General features: G+C 47.5%; 2 protein-coding genes and 1 pseudogene across 2 annotated transcripts; 1 reads left to right on the top strand and 2 right to left on the bottom strand.

Moving 5' to 3' along the window:
- Positions 1-839: 839 nt before the first annotated feature.
- On the bottom strand, positions 840-1,424 carry LOC136571380 (epidermal differentiation-specific protein-like; annotated as a pseudogene).
- Positions 1,425-13,214: 11,790 nt separating this feature from the next.
- On the top strand, positions 13,215-13,745 carry LOC136571379 (epidermal differentiation-specific protein-like). The gene has a single exon (XM_066571757.1). The coding sequence runs from the start codon at positions 13,215-13,217 to the stop codon at positions 13,743-13,745; it is 531 nt and encodes a 176-aa protein (XP_066427854.1).
- Positions 13,746-19,767: 6,022 nt separating this feature from the next.
- LOC136571378 (epidermal differentiation-specific protein-like) lies at positions 19,768-20,298 on the bottom strand. The gene has a single exon (XM_066571756.1). It carries the CDS (start codon positions 20,296-20,298, stop codon positions 19,768-19,770), a length of 531 nt encoding a protein of 176 aa, XP_066427853.1.
- Positions 20,299-21,635: the final 1,337 nt, after the last annotated feature.

Raw genomic sequence — 21,635 nt, 5'->3', positions numbered from 1 at the left:
GGTTTTCTGCATCTCTGCAGGCTCAGCACTCTGTTCCTCACGTCCAGACATCACTCTAATTTCTTAATTCTGTATTGGCCCGTTGTCTTTTTAGTAAGTTTGACACTTCCCGTGGCATGCTGGTCCCGAAGTTATTTTGCATCTTCTGATGCCCGCCTCCCACATCTCGTCCCCTCCCCTCACTGTCCGGGGAGAAGAGCCATTAACTTAGCCCTAGCCAGGGCCTTTACTGATACAAAAGGAGCCATTGACTACAACAACTTGTGATTATAATAACAAATAGGTAGAACTGTAGCAACAGTTCTACAACTGTTGCCACAGTTCTAGCAACTGTTCTACAACTGTAGCAACTCAACAACTGGCATGACTGGTTTGCAACTCTTTTTTTTTTCCCAAAAAAAATTGGCAGATTTTTTTATTTATAACATGAGGTATAATCAAACATCTGATATTTTGAAACAGTCTGCATGGGAGAGTTTGGCCAGGATCACAACAATAATCAACATGCTCACCAAGATTTTAACACTCATTGAGTCAAGCCTGAGCCCACTGTTACTCAACAGTGAAACTGGAAGGAGATTTATCCTTTCAGGAGAGATCCACAAAAAACCTCTCAAAGTGACTACACAACACATTTTCTGAGCACTCACAGACATCTCTCCATGAAAGGGCAATATTTATCTACATTGAACAGTCGATAAAACAGACCCACTGTTGCTTGCAAGAGAGTCTTTATTGGCACCAACCCAAAAGAGGTTACAGACAATGGAACAGGCCAAGATACCACAAGGGCTTTGTAAAGCAAATCACAAAGGAAGGGACACAGGCAGAGGCAGAGATCAGAGATTTCCTGCTGGGACTGCAACTTCCCTCAGGGTCACAGGCTCTGCAGTCTAAGAGTCACGGCCAGGGCGCAGGGGGCGCAGGAAGGAAAGCTTGTCATTGAAGTCGATTGCCTTGTAATTGGGAACGTCCTCATGGGCTCGGGCAAGGTGCTGAGGCCCACTTCCATCACTGTGCTCACACAGCAGCCAGACACCTCGCTGGACTTTGTGGGAAGACACGACGTCATCATCTTCTCCCCCTGCCAGGTTGGTTGCTTCTCTTACTATTCTGCTCCTCCCTTTATATTCAACATGTTCGTAGAGAGTGATCTGGGGATTATGCAGATCTTCCCTGATCACCTGCAGAGAGCTGATCTTGTCATTCATCTCTTTACCAACAGAGCTATATTCTCCCTCCTCAAACACCAGAAACCGACCCTTGTACTCAACATGCTCATAAGCCACCCAAGGCTGGCCAATTACTTTCACTGAGGAGACAATATCATTCCAATCCACAGCTGTTAGGTTGGGAGTGTCAGTGGTGAATTCTTTGGACATGCCCTGGAAGTTGACATGCTCATAAATGATGATTTTGCCCATCTCTGCAGGACTTCTGGAGTTTGGATTCCTCCCTATAGGAGCGGGATGACAGCCTGCACAAAAGGAAGACAGAAAACAAGCAATGCTTATAAAAAAACTTTACATACCAGATACAAAATTATGGAAAATGTGGAGTGAGATAAAAGAAAGAAGGGAAAGCAACACACTTTGAACAAAGAATAAACATAGTGGCAGCTGGAAAGGAGTGAGTGCATGATATAGAAATGTTCACTTTGAAGAGAATGTAAAATGAGTTACGTACCCATAACTACACAGCTTTAATTAGATATGTGTGTTGGTTTGCATATATCCCCCAGAGTAAGTCATAGAATACTTTTTGACAGTCACCCTCCACAACTGTGTATCACTGGCCCCTCCAGCCTCTCCCTTGGTGAGTTTGTCTCTCCTGCAGCAGCCATCCATCTCCTCATGCCCTGAGAGATGCCTTCAGTCTCTGCACACACACACACAGCAGACCCTCACGGCTGTGCTGCAGCTCTCAGCCCAGCACTAAAGCCTCCTGCCCTTGGCCTGCATTTCACAGCAGCTGCCCAAGAAACCCTTCCAGCTCTCCTGTGCCAAGGGTGCCTCTTACCTTGCTGTCAGCTGCAGGGCTGGGGAGAGCTCTGGGCAATTCCTCCAGGGCAGGCCTGAGGTGTGTGCAGAGCGTCTCACCTGTCTGCATTTATAGCTGGCTCAGAAGTCTTGTGCAACACCCCAGGTGACAACATGAAAAGTGACCAAAACTCTCCAAAAGCCAGATCAGCTGCAGTAATTCAGACACACCAAAGTACATTGTGACACAGGGACTGTGGAAGTTTCCTGCTTGCAGCAATTTGTAATCTTGCCCTCCTGGGAAGTGCTTAGAATGCACAAGGACTTTTTATGGGAGATACCCGATCGGGATATCCGGGTCACCGAGATGATATTGGAGCACCAGATTTTGAAAAAAAAACAAAAAAATCCCTTTTGTCCTTAGTATCATGGAATCATTACTTTTGGAAAAGGCCTCCAAGATCATCAAGCCCAACCTTTGCCGAAATACCACGACGCCCACTAATCCATACTGCAAATATCACTTCAACTGCCCTCCCCTGGCTTCATAACCAGCATGGGACAATATCTCCACATTCTCTATCCTACCATAAGCAGCAGCTTGAAGTAGAGATCCCTTAAAGATCCTTCCAGCTTAAATGCTTCAAGGAGTCCATGCACTCTCCTTGGCCCGTCATGGGGACAGCTACCTGTGCACCAGAGATGAGTACAAGCCTACAAAACAGCAAAGAAATGGTTCAAGGAGGGATATGGATGGAAATGGTAGAGGAAATTTGCATTTGCTCTTGCCGAGGTTTGTTTTGGGGTGTATTTAATCAAAGACAGAATCTGAACAAATGAGGAAGTGTCACATCCAAAAATCTAACAAAGGATTCTTGAACATTTTTCAGTGATAAGAGGATGAAGTAAAGGTGGAGAAGGACTTTGAGCCTTCAATAGAGGGAATTACATTTGACAAAAGAGCAGGTGAGAGCCTGTGGAGGAATGGGGAGGGAAGTCTGACTTTGGGGAAATAGAGTTCATAAATGTCCATCAAGTAAACTTGAGGTTGTTGTACACCTGACTTGATGATGACACTTTTTCATTGAAATTGAAAAATGGATGCAATTAGGCAGAAAGTGAGAAAGGCTTTTAAACCATCCTTAGAATACTGACAGAAAGATAGATTGTGGAAGTCCAAGGCCGTGTTCACAGCAGAGCAACTTCCAAACATGACCAGGTTACTCGTGGCCATCTTCAAGTGATTTCTAACAATTCCTATGGTGGAGATTCCCCAGGGTTGCTGACCTTTCTTCCACTGCTAAAAAACTCTTAGGGCTATGGCTACTTTCCTGATTTTCAGTCAGAGCTTCCCTGTTCCCAGGTAAGACCCTCTCCAGATGTCCTTTTGCTGAGCCCTTTTTTAGACTCCTTAGCCTTGTCTCTTCCATGGCCGAGTAAAATTTTCATGATGATGTCAGACAATTTTAAATCACACCACCCAGAGAAGCTGGATAGTCTGCATACTCAGAAGTGTTCTAGACCTGACTGGATAAAGCCACCAGCAAACATAATTCACCTCACAGCTGTCCCTGTGTCAAGCAGCTGACTGGACTCAAAGGCAATCAAAGGTCACTTTGAAATTCAATTACCCACCAAACCTACAATCCTCCTGGTTCCCTGGATCATTCAAACTCATCACAGGACCAAGACAGGCAAATCCCAGTTTTTCCTGAGCCATATTGCTCCTGAGGAATCCTGTTGTAAATAAAGATGATCCATGTCCCTTGTCCATCTCATTCAGCCTTGTCAGACCAAGGTTGTCCAGATGGGGATTTCTGAGCACTGACATTGCCTCAGTGGGTCTAATGAGCTCCTTTGTATTGTCCTTGCACTCAGCAATGAATGTGTCCCCTGCAATTTGTCTGCCCTCAGTTTAATGTTTGGGGCTTTCGTGGTGAATTTGGTTTTTTGGAAGGGAAATTTTTCAAGATGTGGCTCTCCTGTTTGCCAGGGAGTAGAAGTACAATCACATCCAACTACAAGTGCAAGAAAAAGAGAACTGAGAGACCATCTGTGGATCTGTAAGATTTCGACACACAAGATGGTCTTCTGAGAAAGCCCATGGCAGTTTGTACAAACAGCTGATCAAGATTGAAAATAAAAGGAAAGAACACTAAAGTTAAGATAAAGAGAGTTTATTTTTTTCATGGCAAACCCCCAGTTCCAGGGTTTCTGTCTGCCAAGTCACTTTTTGAGTGCCATGTGTAGGGATAGCTCAGGATGAGCAGAGTTCAGCCCCAGGAGCTCCTCCTGCTCAGCTGCTGGAGCCCAGGCTGCAGGCTCTCTGTCCAGGGCTGCTTTTCCCAGTGCCACTGGCCAGGCTGCAGGGGCAGCCCGTGCTGGGCTCGGCTGTGTGACCCAGGGACAGGTACCTGGGCACGGAAAGGACACGGACACGGCACCGGCTGGCACACACCAGGGGCTGCCCTCAGCCACCCACAGCTGACACCACCAGCACTCCCACTGAATGGAGTGGAAGACAGACAGCCCCATCTCGTTCCTGCTCTGCAGCCCACCCACATGGAAGCCCTCTAGTGAAGACCTGCACACCCTCACTCTCCACAGCCACCAGCAGCTGCACACGTGCTCCCAACGGGACTGAGAGCCCCCAGCCTGTCCAGTCTCACACCTGGCTCTGGGCTCTCTGAGCAGAACACACTTTGGTGTCTCCTAGTTCCTGGCTAGTGCAGCTTGGTGCTTGCAGCCAGCCCACACACACCAGACACTGTTCTCATTGGTGTTCTGGCAGTCGTGGGTGCCTTGAATCCCAGCACGAGTCTCCTGCCTGTCTGAAATCCCTGTCTATATCCATGCCCTGCTTGTTGGCTGCTCCAGCTCAAACTTTGCTGGGATATCACAGCATTATGGTTCCTTTTGAATCAGAAAGGTCTTTGTTAAATAAACTTCATAGAGCAGGTGCTGTTTATTTCACACACCCTTACAAGTTGGTCTTCCCACACTTAGAATTTCCATGTGCTGGAAGCTGCAGACACAAAGAGCACAATAGATCTCAGTGGGACAGGAGGAGACACCTGTAGAGCTGGTGAATGAAGAAGGGCACCCCTACCACAGGATTCATTGCCCCAGAGTTTATGGGATGCTGTGCTCTGCAACTCTGCAGAATCCCAGGAGCACTCAAAGCATGTGATCAAGTAATGACACTCTCCACACTCCAACAAACTGTTTTTCTTCAGTGCTCCCTGTAGATTTTTCACCAAGTCCAGCAGGTTTCTGGAGAAGCACCACTGAAAATGGCCATCCTGGGTGTTCCACAGTCTCAGATCCCAGGAATCACAGAGGCAGAGTTTCCAAGAGCACACCAAAGGTTTTGACACCTGTGTGATCACAGAAGAAATTATTTGCTCTAAGACCTCTGTGTCAGCATCAGTTTGGATCCTGTGACCATGAGATCTTTCAGTGCACTGCAAAGAGCTCTCATGGTTGACAGCAAAGTCTGGCATCAGGGAGAATAACTAGAGGTAGGACATAATTTGTGCCCATGTAGTGAAGAGAAGAAAGGAGGATCAGGAAGTGAGGAGAAACAAGATGTCTGGATCAAAGATTTCAAAAGCACAAATAAGCTGGGGCAGCACAATCTATGCTTTCTTGTTCCATAGAAAGAAAGAGAAACAGTTGGTGCAAGAAAAATATTAAAAAGAAACATTATCTGAAGTGTTTATTTCAGCCTGAACTAGGGAAATGCTTGGAGTCATGCTTAGCACAAGATTGCGACTTGGCAAGTGTGGAACACCATCCCTAAACATATGCAAGTGTATAATTACAAAACTGAGAGTATAAAGCACCATTTACAATATTCAGTATTTTGCACAAAATAAATATCTGCAAAGATCTCTGGTGGTCTTTTGCCATGCCTCTGCTTTAGAATTCTGACTCTGAAGCTGGTTTTACACCATATTAGTTGGTCCCTATTTACCCCCAGTTTCTGGGTTCTCCACTGTGATCTTCTGTCTGGTTTTGAAACAACAACATTGGTGCTTTTGTTTATTACCAACAATAGTACCATGCCCACCTACTGCTATACATAAATATATACATTAATGCATATGTCAAGGAATCAGAGAATGGTTTGGGCTGCAAGGGACCCTAAAGAACCCTTCAAGGGATGAGGCATCCACACCTTCAGAGAGCTGAGCATGAGCCATCAGTGTTCCCAGGTGGCCAAGAAGGCCCATGGCACCTGGCCTGTATCAGCAATGGTGTGGCCAGCAGGAGCAGGGCAGGGATTGGCCTCCTGTACTCAGCACAGGTGAGGCCACACCTGGAATGCTGTGCTCATTTTGGGCCCCTCACGGCAAGACATTGAGGTGCTGGAGTCCAGAGAAGGGCAGCAAGGCTGGTGAAGAGTCTGGAGCACAGGTCTGATAAGGAAGAGCTGAGGGAGCTGGAGATGTTTATCCTGGAGGAAAGGAGGCTCAGGGGGAACTTTATCACTCTCCACAACTCCAAATAGGAGGATGTAGCCAAGTGGGTCTCTCTGTTCTCCAGTCAACCAATGATGGAGCAAGGGGAAGTGCCTTCAACTTGTGTATGGAGAGGTTCCGGTTGGTGATTAAGGAAAACGTCTTTCCTGCAAGAGTAGTTAAGCTTTGAAATGGACAAAGCCAGTGAAGTGGTAGAGTCATTATCCCTGAAAATATCCAAAACACAAGGAGAAGGGACATTTGCAATATTGTTTACTCGGTGTCCTGGGTTGACTATATGATGCTTTTATCCCCAGTAGTCTTGTTCTATTTAGGCTGAATAATAAGCTTTGCACCTTTAGGACTTGTTGCAGAGAGTGAAGGGGGAGAGAAGAAGCAGCAGTTTGTTTTCAGACACTGCACTCACTCCTCCACATTCCTGCTCCTGGACTGTGTTGTCTGCAGATGGACAGACAGCGGGACAGAGTTCTCCTTTGCTTTAGTTATTTTTGGCTAGCTGAGGCAAAGAAGTTCCCTGGACTGTGGGGTTTTTTTCCCATTTTCTTTGGACCTGTTCAAACCTGCTCTGGCCTGAACACCAGCAGGGCACCGGCAGCTCACACCTGGGGCCCACCGGGCCGGGCCTGGGCCGCGGCATTTCCAGCGCCTGAGGGACTGAGAAGAGACTGAGTGAGCTGAGCTGCAACCCGGGGAGGGGCCTTTTCTGAGTTTGTCAAATCTTTTGGAGCAGCAAGGGGTTTTATTGTTTAACATTGTTTAGGTTTTATTGTTTATTAAACAGTTTTTCTCCACTTTTCTCCAAGGCAGTATTTCCTCCTGAACCAGTTGAGGGGAGAGACCAATTGAATCTGCTCTCCTAGAGGGGCCCCTTTGGGGGTTCTCTGCAAAATTTGCCTTGAACCAAGACACTGGGCATGGTGGTTCACAATCAAAGATTGGACTAGATGATCTTGGAGGCCTTTTCCAACCTTAATGATTCCATGATACTGAGGACAAAAAGGAAATTTTTTTAAAAACCTGGTGCTCCAGTGTCATCTCTGTGACTTGGAAATCTCATAAAAATCCTTGTGCATTTTAAGCACTTCCCAGGAGGGCAAGATTACAAATTGCCGCAAGCAGGAAACTTCCACAGTCCCTGTGTCACAATGTACTTTGGTGTGTCTGAATTACTGCAGCTGATCTGGCTTTTGGAGAGTTTTGGTCACTTTTCATGCTGTCACCTGGGGTGTTGCACAAGACTACTGACTGATGCAGACAGGTGAGATGCTCTGCACACACCGCAGCCCTGCCCTGGAGGAATTGCCCAGAGCTCTCCCCAGCCCTGCAGCTGACAGCAAGGTAAGAGGCACCCTTGGCACAGGAGAGCTGGAAGGGTTTCTTGGGCAGCTGCTGTGAAATGCAGGCCAAGGGCAGGAGGCTTTAGTGCTGGGCTGAGAGCTGCAGCACAGCCGTGAGGGTCTGCTGTGTGTGTGTGCAGAGACTGAAGGCATCTCTCAGGGCATGAGGAGATGGATGGCTGCTGCAGGAGAGACAAACTCACCAAGGGAGAGGCTGGAGGGGCCAGTGATACACAGTTGTGGGAGGTGAATAGGAGGGTATTTACAGCTTAATCTTGGGTATGCACCTAAACCAACACATACAACTAATTTGAACTCAGTAGTTGTGGGCACATGTCTTATGTTTTCCCTCAAAACTGAAATTTCTGTCATGCTCTCACTCCTTTCCCTCCTTGAGGAGGGAGAGCACAGCATTGTTGGTGAAAGATGAAGGACAGGATCAGCTCTGTGCAGCTGATTGCTGAAAATCTGCACAATCTGCACATGAAGCCCTGAACATGCTGTGCTATCAACTGCTGGGCTTTGTCCCATTTTGAAATAAGCACTGCAGGCTGTGCTGACAAGTCAGCCACTTGTGCTCCTCTACTGGGCTCAGGTGGGCAGGTGCAATGGGGATGGCCTAGAATCCATGTGTTTTAGGGCACTTCTTACCGCTTTGCAGCCAGTTTCAGGTTTCCTTGCTCTGTTCACCAAAGTGGGATTTCCCAATTCAATTCCAAGAGCATCTGTCATTCTTCCTACTCTAGAACACCCGTTTTATAATGGCAAGTCAACTGGCAAATGTCACCTTCTGCCCAAAAGAGTTTGTGGAAGAAATTGTTTTGGAAGTCTTATTGAAGTTCCTTGGTCATGTCTGAGAAATCCCTTTCAGAATCTCAGCATGATAATGATGTTACTTAGGCACTGTTAATAGGAGAGGGATTATTTTGGATGACTCTAGTTATATTTCCTAGGAAATACACTTAAAGATATTTCCTTTTGGAAAACCACCATTTCTTAGAGAGGAAAGAAGGTATTATCTTATTTTCTTGGCATAGGTAACTGCGAAGTTCCTTACAGCCAGGAGGTCTCTGAGCCAGATTTCTCAGAGTTTTCCCTCTGTTTCTTTTGGGCAAAGAAAATATTACATTGCCTCCCTAACCTGCTGTTACTCTGATTTTAATCAGTGGACATTCCTGTCTGGCTCTGTCTCTCCTGGCCACCAGAGAGGGGATTTTCTTCACTTTGGGCGCTGTGAGGAGGTGGTCTAGTTGCCCTTGGAGTGCAGTGCAGTGCAGTGCAGACCAGCTGGCAAGTTCTATGCTGCTCAGTTAGCAGTACCCTTGGAATCATGTTCTCTGGTCATCCTCATCCCTCACCCTCATGGCAGATTTTAGGAGGCCTCTCAGGAGGAGACATCAGCAACCATGGCATTCCCTACTGTACTTCTCACATGAGGTTTACCCTTATAAAAGCACACTGTGCAATACTTTTGCACAGTAAAGACTAAAGCATTGCCACGTCTGCCTGCAAATCCGGGAATAAACTGTACCTGGAAGTCCCAAACCCTGCTAAATTACACATGGTATTAAAAAGAGTAAAACAACAACTGCTTGCAAAATCAACAGTCAGCAAAAAACCTTCACATAGGGGATTATTAATCTACAGTGCAAATGGACATTTGAAGAGAATGCAGCATAAGGAAGGCTTGTGGTATTCCAAAAATAGATGTCTAAACAAGAAAGCTTAGACACTATTGCTGTGACAGAGAGGTGATATATACACAGACTCAACTTTTCTTGGCTTGATCAGAAACATCCTCAGAACAGGTTCAGGTGTGTTTGGGTAAACATGGAATATAAAGCGTGGGCTTAAGGTCATATCTTGTATGCCCAGTAAAAGGTGATGTTACACATTAACCACTTCTGTTATTTCCTAATGATGCTGTGTTTGTTTCTGTGTTTCAGGGCTCTGGCACAGCTCCTTTGGGTCAGCTTTGTGAAGGAGCCACTGTGACTCTGCACCTGCAGGGCAGCTCCATTGCCCAGGCAGCCTCCATCACAGGAGTGCAGGACACCAGCAGACAGGATGTTCTGCTGCACATGCCATAACCTATGGGTTTTTGGCTAGAAGATTTAGCATTCGCTTGGGGGAACTCTAGCTCTTTTCCAAGTACAGAATTCTCAAACTTGCTGTTTGCAAGCTAGCAAGTTTTTACTGTGGCTTTCTTCCCTACTCATTTCATCTGCTACTGGAATTCCCACAGCATGAATTTACAGCATCTTTCAATGTATTCAACACTGAAAAGCCTTTGTGGGAAGCAGGGCAGAAGCAACTTATTTTTTTCCCCAAATGCATCTTCAAACACATCTTCCCTTTACCCAATAACAGAGCTGCCCCACTTTCAATTCAGTTCCTGATGCTTCCTTTAATTTTTTCTTGGTTTCCTTGTCAGACTATTCCTCCCCCCTATGCTGCTGTGTTTTCCTGGCAGTGCCTTATTGACTCTGTGTTAATCGGAGCAATCCTACAGCAAAGCTCAAATGAGATTCTCCATCCCTGTAAATCAAATCTCAAAAAATGCAAAGAGCACTGCTGACAAAAGCAGTAATGAGACACTTTCCTTCAGGGATCTGTAGAGGTCATCAGGAAAATAAATGTGACACACTGAAATGTGTGCAGCTGGTTGTTCCTATAAGGAATTCCCTTCCCTGGAGCTAACTTGGTTTTGCATTTACCTGGCCCCAAAGCCCAGTCCACTGAACAGTCTCCTCATCAAATCTCTGTGCTTCCACTTTAGAAAGAAGGAAGTTTTAGGGACCATGTCAGAGGCCTTGCAGAAATCCAGGTAGATAACATCTGTAGCCCTTCCCTTTTACACTGAAGTTGTCGCTCCATTGTAAAAAGACAGTAGGTTATTTGCACTGGGCTTTCCTTTGCTGAAGCTGTGCAAATCACAAATCACTTCCCTGTCTTTCATGTGCCTACAAATCCAGAAAATGAGAAGCAGGAAGCAGTTTGAGTTACTTAATTGGTAACACATCTTCTTGCTGAATCACCCTAACTAAGCAAGTTAAGTGAGTAGGTGAATACTCTGATAAAAGAGAAGAAATCTTTCTAGGTCTCTTCTCCCTTGAGGAAGTACCATCTCTTGGAGCAGAAGTGCTGTGCTGCTGGCACCTAAATGCCTGTGCTGTCATTCACACAGTGAGCTCATGATAAACCTTATCAGGGTCAATGGAAACCATGAACAAATGGTGACCCCCAAGGGTCTGTCCTGCCACCAGTGCTATCAAATGCCTTCCTTGATGTCACAGACATGGGGTCAGGTGCACCCTCCCTGAGTTTGCAGATGACCCCAAGCTGAGTGGTTTGTGGCCATGCTGGAAGGAAGGGATTGTTAAGAAAGACCTTGAGAAGCCTGAGAAATGGCCCGATGTGAATCCCATAAATTTCAGCAAGGCTGAGTGCAAGGCCCTGCAGCTGGATGTCAGAGCAATCACCAGGGGCAGCGTAGGCTGAGGGATGAATGGGCTGAGGGCAGCCCTGTGGGGAAGGAACTGAGAACGCCGGTGGATGAAAGACTGGACATGACCTGACACTTGCCACCTAGAAAGCCAAATGCATCCTGGGCTGCAGAAAGTGTAGCTTGCAGGATGAGGGAGATGATCCTTCCCTTCTAATCTGCTGTGGTGAGACTCTAGCTGGAGCACTGCATGCAACCCTGGGGTTTCCTGAACAAGAGAGACACAGACCTGTTACAGCAGATCTAGTGGTGGGCCATGGAAATGGTCAGAGGGCTGGAGAACCTCCTACAAAGAAAGGCAGAGATACTTGCAGAGAGACTTACTTCAGCCTAGAGAAGACAAGGCTTCTGGGAGACCTTATTGCAGCATTTCAAAACATAAAGAGGCTTATAAGAAAAGCAGAGAGAGAGAGTCTTTTTACTATGGCCTTTCAAGCTGAAAGAGCATAGGTTTAGGCTAGACATTTCAAAGGAATTCTTCACTGTTGGGGTGGTGAGGCACTGGAAGAGGTTCTCTAGAGAAGATGTGGGTGCCCCATCCTTGGATCTCCCCCCTTAGTCAGTTTGTAGGCAACACCAGCTTGGGTGAGTGTTGTGTGCTGGAGGCTAAGAAGGCTCTGCAGAGGGATCAGTGGGCTGAGGCCGATGGAATGAAGCTCAGCAAGGCCGAGGGCTGAGTCCTGCCCTGCAGTCACAAAAGCCCCACACATGGTTGCCAGCAGCTGAACATGAGCCAGCTGTGCCCAGGTGGCCAGGAAGGCCAGTGGCACCTGGCCTGCATCAGCAATGCTGTGGCCAGCAGGAGCAGGGCAGGGATTGTCCCCCTGTGCTCAGCACTGGTGGGGCCACACCTCGAGCGCTGTGCCCAGTTCTGGGCCCCTCACTGCAAGGAAGACATGGAGGGGCTGGAGTGAGTCCAGAGAAGGGAAATGAGCTGTTGAAGGATCTGGAGCACAGACTCTTGAAGGATCTGATGAGGAGTGACCAGAGGAGCTGGGGTTGCTCCAATTAATGTGTGCCAGTTATTGTGGTTCAGACGGTTTCGGAATGGGGACGGACATGAAGTACTAAGGTTATGAGGTCACTCACACTTCAAGGAACTTTTGAACCAGAGCAATGAGATGTCTGGTTGTAGGGCATCAAAACCAAGATAGAATATGAATGATCTTTGATCCCTGAGCATGATATCAACCACTCCAAGTTCACTGGAATTGGGTGATTCTCACTTTCACTTCTGTGCAAGTATAAATGCAGACAGGCGAGACGCTCTGCACACACCTCAGGCCTGCCCTGGAGGAATTGCCCTGAGCTCTCCCCAGCCCTGCAGCTGACAGCAAGGTAAGAGGCACCCTTGGCACAGGAGAGCTGGAAGGGTTTCTTGGGCAGCTGCTGTGAAATGCAGGCCAAGGGCAGGAGGCTTTAGTGCTGGGCTGAGAGCTGCAGCACAGCCGTGAGGGTCTGCTGTGTGTGTGTGTGCAGAGACTGAAGGCATCTCTCAGGGCATGAGGAGATGGATGGCTGCTGCAGGAGAGACAAACCTCACCAAGGGAGAGGCTGGAGGGGCCAGTGATACACAGTTGTAAATTTACATTTACAACTTAATCTTGGGTGTGTACCTAAACCAACAAACACAACTAATTTGAACTCAGTATTTGTGGGCACATGTCTTGTTTTATGTTTTCCCTCAAAACTGAAATTTCTGTCATGCTCTCACTCCTTTCCAGATGCTGCTATGTTTATATTCTGCTAAAAACTTTCTACTTTTCCTTTTCTGCACCACACTTCCCATAATTTTGTGTCTGGAATATAAAGTCTTCTTACAAGCTCTGCTTGTTTTCTGTCTTCCTTTTGTGCAGGCTGCCATCCAGCTCCTATAGCAAGAAATCTGCACCCCAGAAGTCCTGCAGAGATGGGCAAAATCGTCATTTATGAGCATGCCAACTTCCAGGGCATGTCCAAAGAATTCACCACTGACATTTCCAATCTAAAAGATGCAGATTGGAATGATATTGTCTCCTCAGTGAAAGTAATTGGCCAGCCTTGGGTGGCTTATGAGCATGCAGACTACAGAGGTCGATTTCTGGTGTTTGAGGAGGGAGAATATAGCTTTGTGGGTAAAGAGATGAATGACAAGATCAGCTCTCTGCAGGTGATCACTGAAAATCTGCACAATCCCCAGATCACTCTCTACGAACACATTGATTATCAAGGGAAGAGCAGAATAATAAGAGAAGCAACCAACCTGGCTGCAGGATATGACAATGACATCGTGTCTTCCCACAAAGTCCAGCGAGGTGTCTGGCTGCTGTGTGAGCACAGTGATGGAAGTGGCTTTCAATACCTTGCCCGAGAGCACGAACACTTTCCAAACTACAAGGCAATCGATTTCAACGACAAGCTTTCCTTCCTGCGCCCCCTGCGCCCTGGCTGTGGCTGTTAGAATGCAAATCCGGCAGCGCTGAGAAAAGATGCAGCCCCGGCAAGAAATTTGACACCCGGATCTCCGCCTCTGCTTGTGCTGCCTTTTCCCCCAGTGTCACAGGACCACCGAATGTCAGCGCTCTCTGCTGAGCTGCACTGCAGAGCTGCACTTCTCTATCCTGCCTTGCACGCTTCTCCCACCCACGAATGCAAGAATCATCGGGCTTGATCCTATGAAAGAGTGTCCAAGCTAGAGGAGGCATGCCACATGTGTGAAACCTGTTGTACGCTCAGCTGGCATTGCAGAGTCCTGGCCTATGGAATGTAGAAGCATTGCATGTTGTGTCTGTGGCTAAGTCAAACAGAAAGTGCCAGTGCAGCACCGGCATCACATCCTTTGTCATTTGCATTGCAATGCCCTTGTGCTACTGTGGCCTCTGCCACTGTCTCTAATCCTATTTGTGTTGCTGCCATTAAAGAATCCTTTGCAATCAGCAGTGGGTCTGTTTTGTGCATCTTTGGAATAGATAAATATTGCACTTTCATGCTGAGATGTCTCTGTGTATCCAGAGAATGGGCCCCACAGTCATTTCCAAACCGCTTTTCCTGTTTGTCTCCTGCAGAATTTTGCTTCCTTCTGGTTTAACTGCTCATTAACAGTGGGGTCAGGCTTGACTCAAGATGTCTTGGTGAGCCTGTAGATCATTGCTGATCCTGGCCAAACTCTCACCTGCACATTGTACCTGGCTATCACTTGCTTGGTTGTATCTCAAGGCAGTGATTGTAGCGATGATGCAGTCTTCCACTGCCCTAAATCACATCATAAACAGAAAGGTTTCAGTAATTTCAATTCTTTAATCCTAATGGTAAAACCTGCTTTGTTTTTTAAACCTGTACTAGCCTGATAAGGAAGGAGGAATGACCAGGGATATCAGGACCTGGTCAGTTGTGTGCAAGTTCAGCTGGAAGTGCAGAGTCTCAGCCTTCCTGCAGCAGTGCCTGATGGCAGCTGCACCCCTGAGCTGGGCACTGTGGCAGCTGTCCCAGGGCAGCTCTGCCCTGCAGGGTTCATCTCCCTCTGTGCTTGCCTGCTGTGGGCCCTGATTTCCTTGCCCTGGTCACAGGCAGGAGCTGCACTTGGCCTCTTTGAACCTCATGAGGTGCACACGGTGCCAGTGCTGGAGCTTGCCAAGGTCCCTTTGGATGGTCCCTGAGGACAGTTCTGTCTGTCTGTCTGTGTGTCTGTGGCTGCCATGCCCAGCTGAAGCTGTGCTCCCAGTGCTGAGACTCAGTGCCCCTCTCAGCTCCCTGTGCCTTCCTGCAGCCTCTCTCCTCCTCCTCCTGTTCTCACCCACTGACACAGCCCTGGCCACTTTCCCAACGCTTCCTGTTCCCTCAGCCCCCTGCTGGAAATATTTGCACAGCAGTGCAGTAACAAACCTTGCTGTCCCACACTGCTGCCTCTGCCCTGGCTTCATGACCAGCATGGGACAATATCTGCCCATTCTCCATCCTGCCATCAGCAGCAGCTTGAAGGAGAAAACCCCTGGAGCTTCCTTCCAGCCTAAATTGTTCCAGGAGTCCATACACCCTGCTTGGAATGTGACAGGCACAGCTACCCCTGCCCCAGGGAGGAGTGCAATCCTACAGAACAGCAAAGGAAAGGTTCAAGGAGGGGTATGGATCTGGTGGTTTCAGGAACTTTTACGTCTGCTATTGCAAAGGGGGGTTTTTTGGTTGGTTTTTGTGTCAGATTTTTTTTTTTTTTTATAGCAACAGATACTTGTAAGTTTTTCAGTAATCAGAAGATGAAATAAAGATGGAGAAGGTCTTTAAGCCTTCATTGGAAGGGATTACATTTGACAAGAGAGCAGGTAAGAGCTGCTGCTGAATTGGGAGGGAAGTCTGATGTCAGGGAAATGGAATTTATAAATACACAACAAGTAATCCCCAAGTTATTGTACACATGACTTGATGATGACATTTTTTCAAGGAAATTGAACAAAGAATGAAGTCAAGCATAAAGTGACAAGGGTTTTTGAATCTTCCCTGGAATAACTGACAGAAAGATTTATTCTGGAATGGACTTCCCTAGACCAAGGCCTTTTTCAAAGCAGAGACACCACCAAAGGAAAACAGATTACACAGGGCCATCTTCAAGTGATTTTTGAGAAACTGCAAAGGTGGAGATTCCCCAGGGTCTCTGGCCTTTCTGCCAGTGCTGAGCAATCCTTGGCATGAGTTGTTTATTCCTTATTTTATGTCTGAGTTTCCCTGCTGCCATCTAAGACTCTTTCCAGCTGTCCTTTGCTGGGCCCCTCTGATAACAGGGAGCCTTGTCTTCTGCAGGCTGAACAGGACCAGGCCCCTCAGACTCTCCTGGTTCATGGGATGCTCCTGTGCCATCCAGTGGCCTGTATGGGCCTCCATCATTTTGTTCACATCGACCTTTTAATAGGGCATCTGAAAGAGATGGCAGTATTCCAGGTGAGGCCTCTGTTCAGAGGAAATGGAATAAACTCTTCCCTTACCCTGCTCCTCCAGCTGTCATGCTGTGCAGGATGCAAGTGCCCTTCAACTTCTTATCCACTAACAGAAAGGAGAGAGAGAGAGAGAGAGAGAGACAGAAGCCATTCTGACAGGACTGGAATTAATCTCTCAGGGGTTGGATATCCTCAATACTGTCATGCCTGAGGTAGGGTAAAACCTGTACAGAAGGATTGACTAGAACAGCTCCTCTTCAAAATGAGCCTAAAAAAGGAGTTTGTGGGATTGAAAAGAACAAAACAGGAAAATCCTTTGCTGACAGACTACAGGAAAGTTGGAGTTAGGTGACCAGGATGCTTTTCTCTTCCTCTGACTATGCTCCAAAGAGTTGAGATGTGTGAGTCAAGTGAGCCAACTCTGTCAGTGTGAGAGGGCATCTGGCTGAAATCATCAGGAAAGCAACGATGGCCAAGCAACCTCAGTGTTGAGAGAAGCATGTGAGATAACATCAGTGAAACACCTGATCACTCCTGCAAATGCACCTCCTGAAAGAATCAATTTGCAATCTTTTTGTGCTTCTCATGGCTTAGCAGCAAACTGCTCTCCTGACTGGCAAACCTACAGTGAAAGTTTGCTTAGAAGTCAATCACTGATGATGCAGGAGAAAGAAAGTCAAGAATGGGGCAGACCTGTTGGGTCTCAAGTGCTTCAAACAATTATTCTCTGCAGGTAATGAGTAATAAATCTGCTGTATGCACACAGAAATATGGTACCTTTTCTGTTTGGGGAAAGCAGAGAAGTTTGTTGTGAGAGGCTGCGGGTGCTCTTTTCTCTGATCCTTTCACAATACTCTGAGTTTCTTTTGCAGAAAGATTTTCTTTCCGTGATAGACAATTTTTCAGGAATTCTGAAAGAAGGCATGGATCAGGGATGAAAATGTGGGTAGCACCTGTGAGGTGTCCTAGACATGATTCTTACTCGAAATGAGTCAGAAATCCAGAAGATACTGTGAGCAGGATGTGTGTTGTGGGAGGGAGGTGCTTGTGTGTTTTTCCTGAGAAGCTGTGGAGAAAGAGGGAGGGAAAGAGAGAGGTATTTCCAGAACAGACTAGCCAATAAATCTGCTGTGAGCATGCACATCTGTTATGTGAGATAATCAGCTGATTTAGACCCTTTCTTTAGAGCAAGATTCCTCAGGAGCAATATAGCTCAGGTAATACTCGGATTTGCCAGTCCTGATCCGTAAATCGTGAGCTTGAGGGATGCTGCAAGGCAGGAGGATTGTGGGGTCACAAGACAATTCAGGTTGAAAGCGACCTTAGGGTGCCCTCAGGTCCAGTCTGATGCTTGATGAGGCCAGAGACCCTGGGGAATGTCCAGCCCTGTGGTTGTTCAGAAATCACTTGAAGATGGCCATGAGTAACCTGTTTTCCTTTGGTGGTATCTTTGCTGTGAAAAAGGCCTTGGTCTAGGGAGGTCTTTTCCAGAATAAATCTTTCTGTCAGTAATTCTAAGGAAGATTCAAAAACCTTTGTCACTTTCTGGCTAATTGCATTTGTTCAATTTCCTTGAAAAAATGTCATCATCAAGTCATGTGTACAATACCTTGGGGATTACTTGTTGGACATTTATGAACTCTATTTCTCCAACCTCAGACTTCCCTCCCCATTCCTCCACAGGCTCTCACCTGCTCTTTTGTCAAATGTAATTCCCTCTATTGAAGGCTCAAAGTCTTTTCCACCTTTACTTCATCCTCCTATTACTGAAAAACTTACAAGAATCTTTTGCTGGATTTTTGGTACCCTACACTTCTACAGTTGTTTGGATACTGTCTCTGATTAGAAAGAAAAAAACTGTGCAAGAGTAAATGCAGAGTTTTGGACACATTCCCATCCATACCCCTCCTTGAACCTTTCCTTTGCTGTTCTGTAGGATTGCACTCCTCCCTGGGGCAGGGGTAGCTGTGCCTGTCACATTCCAAGCAGGGTGTATGGACTCCTGGAACAATTTAGGCTGGAAGGAAGCTCCAGGGGTTTTCTCCTTCAAGCTGCTGCTGATGGCAGGATGGAGAATGGGCAGATATTGTCCCATGCTGGTCATGAAGCCAGGGCAGAGGCAGCAGTGTGGGACAGCAAGGTTTGTTACTGCACTGCTGTGCAAATATTTCCAGCAGGGGGCTGAGGGAACAGGAAGCGTTGGGAAAGTGGCCAGGGCTGTGTCAGTGGGTGAGAACAGGAGGAGGAGAGAGGCTGCAGGAAGGCACAGGGAGCTGAGAGGGGCACTGAGTCTCAGCACTGGGAGCACAGCTTCAGCTGGGCATGGCAGCCACAGACACACAGACAGACAGACAGAACTGTCCTCAGGGACCATCCAAAGGGACCTTGGCAAGCTCCAGCACTGGCACCGTGTGCACCTCATGAGGTTCAAAGAGGCCAAGTGCAGCTCCTGCCTGTGACCAGGGCAAGGAAATCAGGGCCCACAGCAGGCAAGCACAGAGGGAGATGAACCCTGCAGGGCAGAGCTGCCCTGGGACAGCTGCCACAGTGCCCAGCTCAGGGGTGCAGCTGCCATCAGGCACTGCTGCAGGAAGGCTGAGACTCTGCACTTCCAGCTGAACTTGCACACAACTGACCAGGTCCTGATATCCCTGGTCATTCCTCCTTCCTTATCAGGCTAGTACAGGTTTAAAAAACAAAGCAGGTTTTACCATTAGGATTAAAGAATTGAAATTACTGAAACCTTTCTGTTTATGATGTGATTTAGGGCAGTGGAAGACTGCATCATCGCTACAATCACTGCCTTGAGATACAACCAAGCAAGTGATAGCCAGGTACAATGTGCAGGTGAGAGTTTGGCCAGGATCAGCAATGATCTACAGGCTCACCAAGACATCTTGAGTCAAGCCTGACCCCACTGTTAATGAGCAGTTAAACCAGAAGGAAGCAAAATTCTGCAGGAGACAACCAGGAAAAGCGGTTTGGAAATGACTGTGGGGCCCATTCTCTGGATACACAGAGACATCTCAGCATGAAAGTGCAATATTTATCTATTCCAAAGATGCACAAAACAGACCCACTGCTGATTGCAAAGGATTCTTTAATGGCAGCAACACAAATAGGATTAGAGACAGTGGCAGAGGCCACAGTAGCACAAGGGCATTGCAATGCAAATGACAAAGGATGTGATGCCGGTGCTGCACTGGCACTTTCTGTTTGACTTAGCCACAGACACAACATGCAATGCTTCTACATTCCATAGGCCAGGACTCTGCAATGCCAGCTGAGCGTACAACAGGTTTCACACATGTGGCATGCCTCCTCTAGCTTGGACACTCTTTCATAGGATCAAGCCCGATGATTCTTGCATTCGTGGGTGGGAGAAGCGTGCAAGGCAGGATAGAGAAGTGCAGCTCTGCAGTGCAGCTCAGCAGAGAGCGCTGACATTCGGTGGTCCTGTGACACTGGGGGAAAAGGCAGCACAAGCAGAGGCGGAGATCCGGGTGTCAAATTTCTTGCCGGGGCTGCATCTTTTCTCAGCGCTGCCGGATTTGCATTCTAACAGCCACAGCCAGGGCGCAGGGGGCGCAGGAAGGAAAGCTTGTCGTTGAAATCGATTGCCTTGTAGTTTGGAAAGTGTTCGTGCTCTCGGGCAAGGTATTGAAAGCCACTTCCATCACTGTGCTCACACAGCAGCCAGACACCTCGCTGGACTTTGTGGGAAGACACGATGTCATTGTCATATCCTGCAGCCAGGTTGGTTGCTTCTCTTATTATTCTGCTCTTCCCTTGATAATCAATGTGTTCGTAGAGAGTGATCTGGGGATTGTGCAGATTTTCAGTGATCACCTGCAGAGAGCTGATCTTGTCATTCATCTCTTTACCCACAAAGCTATATTCTCCCTCCTCAAACACCAGAAATCGACCTCTGTAGTCTGCATGCTCATAAGCCACCCAAGGCTGGCCAATTACTTTCACTGAGGAGACAATATCATTCCAATCTGCATCTTTTAGATTGGAAATGTCAGTGGTGAATTCTTTGGACATGCCCTGGAAGTTGGCATGCTCATAAATGACGATTTTGCCCATCTCTGCAGGACTTCTGGGGTGCAGATTTCTTGCTATAGGAGCTGGATGGCAGCCTGCACAAAAGGAAGACAGAAAACAAGCAGAGCTTGTAAGAAGACTTTATATTCCAGACACAAAATTATGGGAAGTGTGGTGCAGAAAAGGAAAAGTAGAAAGTTTTTAGCAGAATATAAACATAGCAGCATCTGGAAAGGAGTGAGAGCATGACAGAAATTTCAGTTTTGAGGGAAAACATAAAACAAGACATGTGCCCACAACTACTGAGTTCAAATTAGTTGTGTTTGTTGGTTTAGGTACACACCCAAGATTAAGTTGTAAATGTAAACTTACAACTGTGTATCACTGGCCCCTCCAGCCTCTCCCTTGGTGAGGTTTGTCTCTCCTGCAGCAGCCATCCATCTCCTCATGCCCTGAGAGATGCCTTCAGTCTCTGCACACACACACAGCAGACCCTCACGGCTGTGCTGCAGCTCTCAGCCCAGCACTAAAGCCTCCTGCCCTTGGCCTGCATTTCACAGCAGCTGCCCAAGAAACCCTTCCAGCTCTCCTGTGCCAAGGGTGCCTCTTACCTTGCTGTCAGCTGCAGGGCTGGGGAGAGCTCAGGGCAATTCCTCCAGGGCAGGCCTGAGGTGTGTGCAGAGCGTCTCGCCTGTCTGCATTTATACTTGCACAGAAGTGAAAGTGAGAATCACCCAATTCCAGTGAACTTGGAGTGGTTGATATCATGCTCAGGGATCAAAGATCATTCATATTCTATCTTGGTTTTGATGCCCTACAACCAGACATCTCATTGCTCTGGTTCAAAAGTTCCTTGAAGTGTGAGTGACCTCATAACCTTAGTACTTCATGTCCGTCCCCATTCCGAAACCGTCTGAACCACAATAACTGGCACACATTAATTGGAGCAACCCCAGCTCCTCTGGTCACTCCTCATCAGATCCTTCAAGAGTCTGTGCTCCAGATCCTTCAACAGCTCATTTCCCTTCTCTGGACTCACTCCAGCCCCTCCATGTCTTCCTTGCAGTGAGGGGCCCAGAACTGGGCACAGCGCTCGAGGTGTGGCCCCACCAGTGCTGAGCACAGGGGGACAATCCCTGCCCTGCTCCTGCTGGCCACAGCATTGCTGATGCAGGCCAGGTGCCACTGGCCTTCCTGGCCACCTGGGCACAGCTGGCTCATGTTCAGCTGCTGGCAACCATGTGTGGGGCTTTTGTGACTGCAGGGCAGGACTCAGCCCTCGGCCTTGCTGAGCTTCATTCCATCGGCCTCAGCCCACTGATCCCTCTGCAGAGCCTTCTTAGCCTCCAGCACACAACACTCACCCAAGCTGGTGTTGC

The sequence above is a fragment of the Molothrus aeneus genome, chromosome 2 (genome assembly GCF_037042795.1).
Source record: "Molothrus aeneus isolate 106 chromosome 2, BPBGC_Maene_1.0, whole genome shotgun sequence".
NCBI classification, from domain to species: domain Eukaryota; kingdom Metazoa; phylum Chordata; class Aves; order Passeriformes; family Icteridae; genus Molothrus; species Molothrus aeneus.
The sequence above is the reverse complement of the archived record's forward strand: the minus strand, read 5'-3'. Positions and strand labels throughout refer to the sequence as shown.

Coding starts and splice junctions, on each gene's coding strand:
- LOC136571379 (XM_066571757.1), top strand. CDS start 13,215: ATGGGCAAAATCGTCATTTATGAGCATGCCAACTTCCAGGGCATGTCC.
- LOC136571378 (XM_066571756.1), bottom strand. CDS start 20,298: ATGGGCAAAATCGTCATTTATGAGCATGCCAACTTCCAGGGCATGTCC.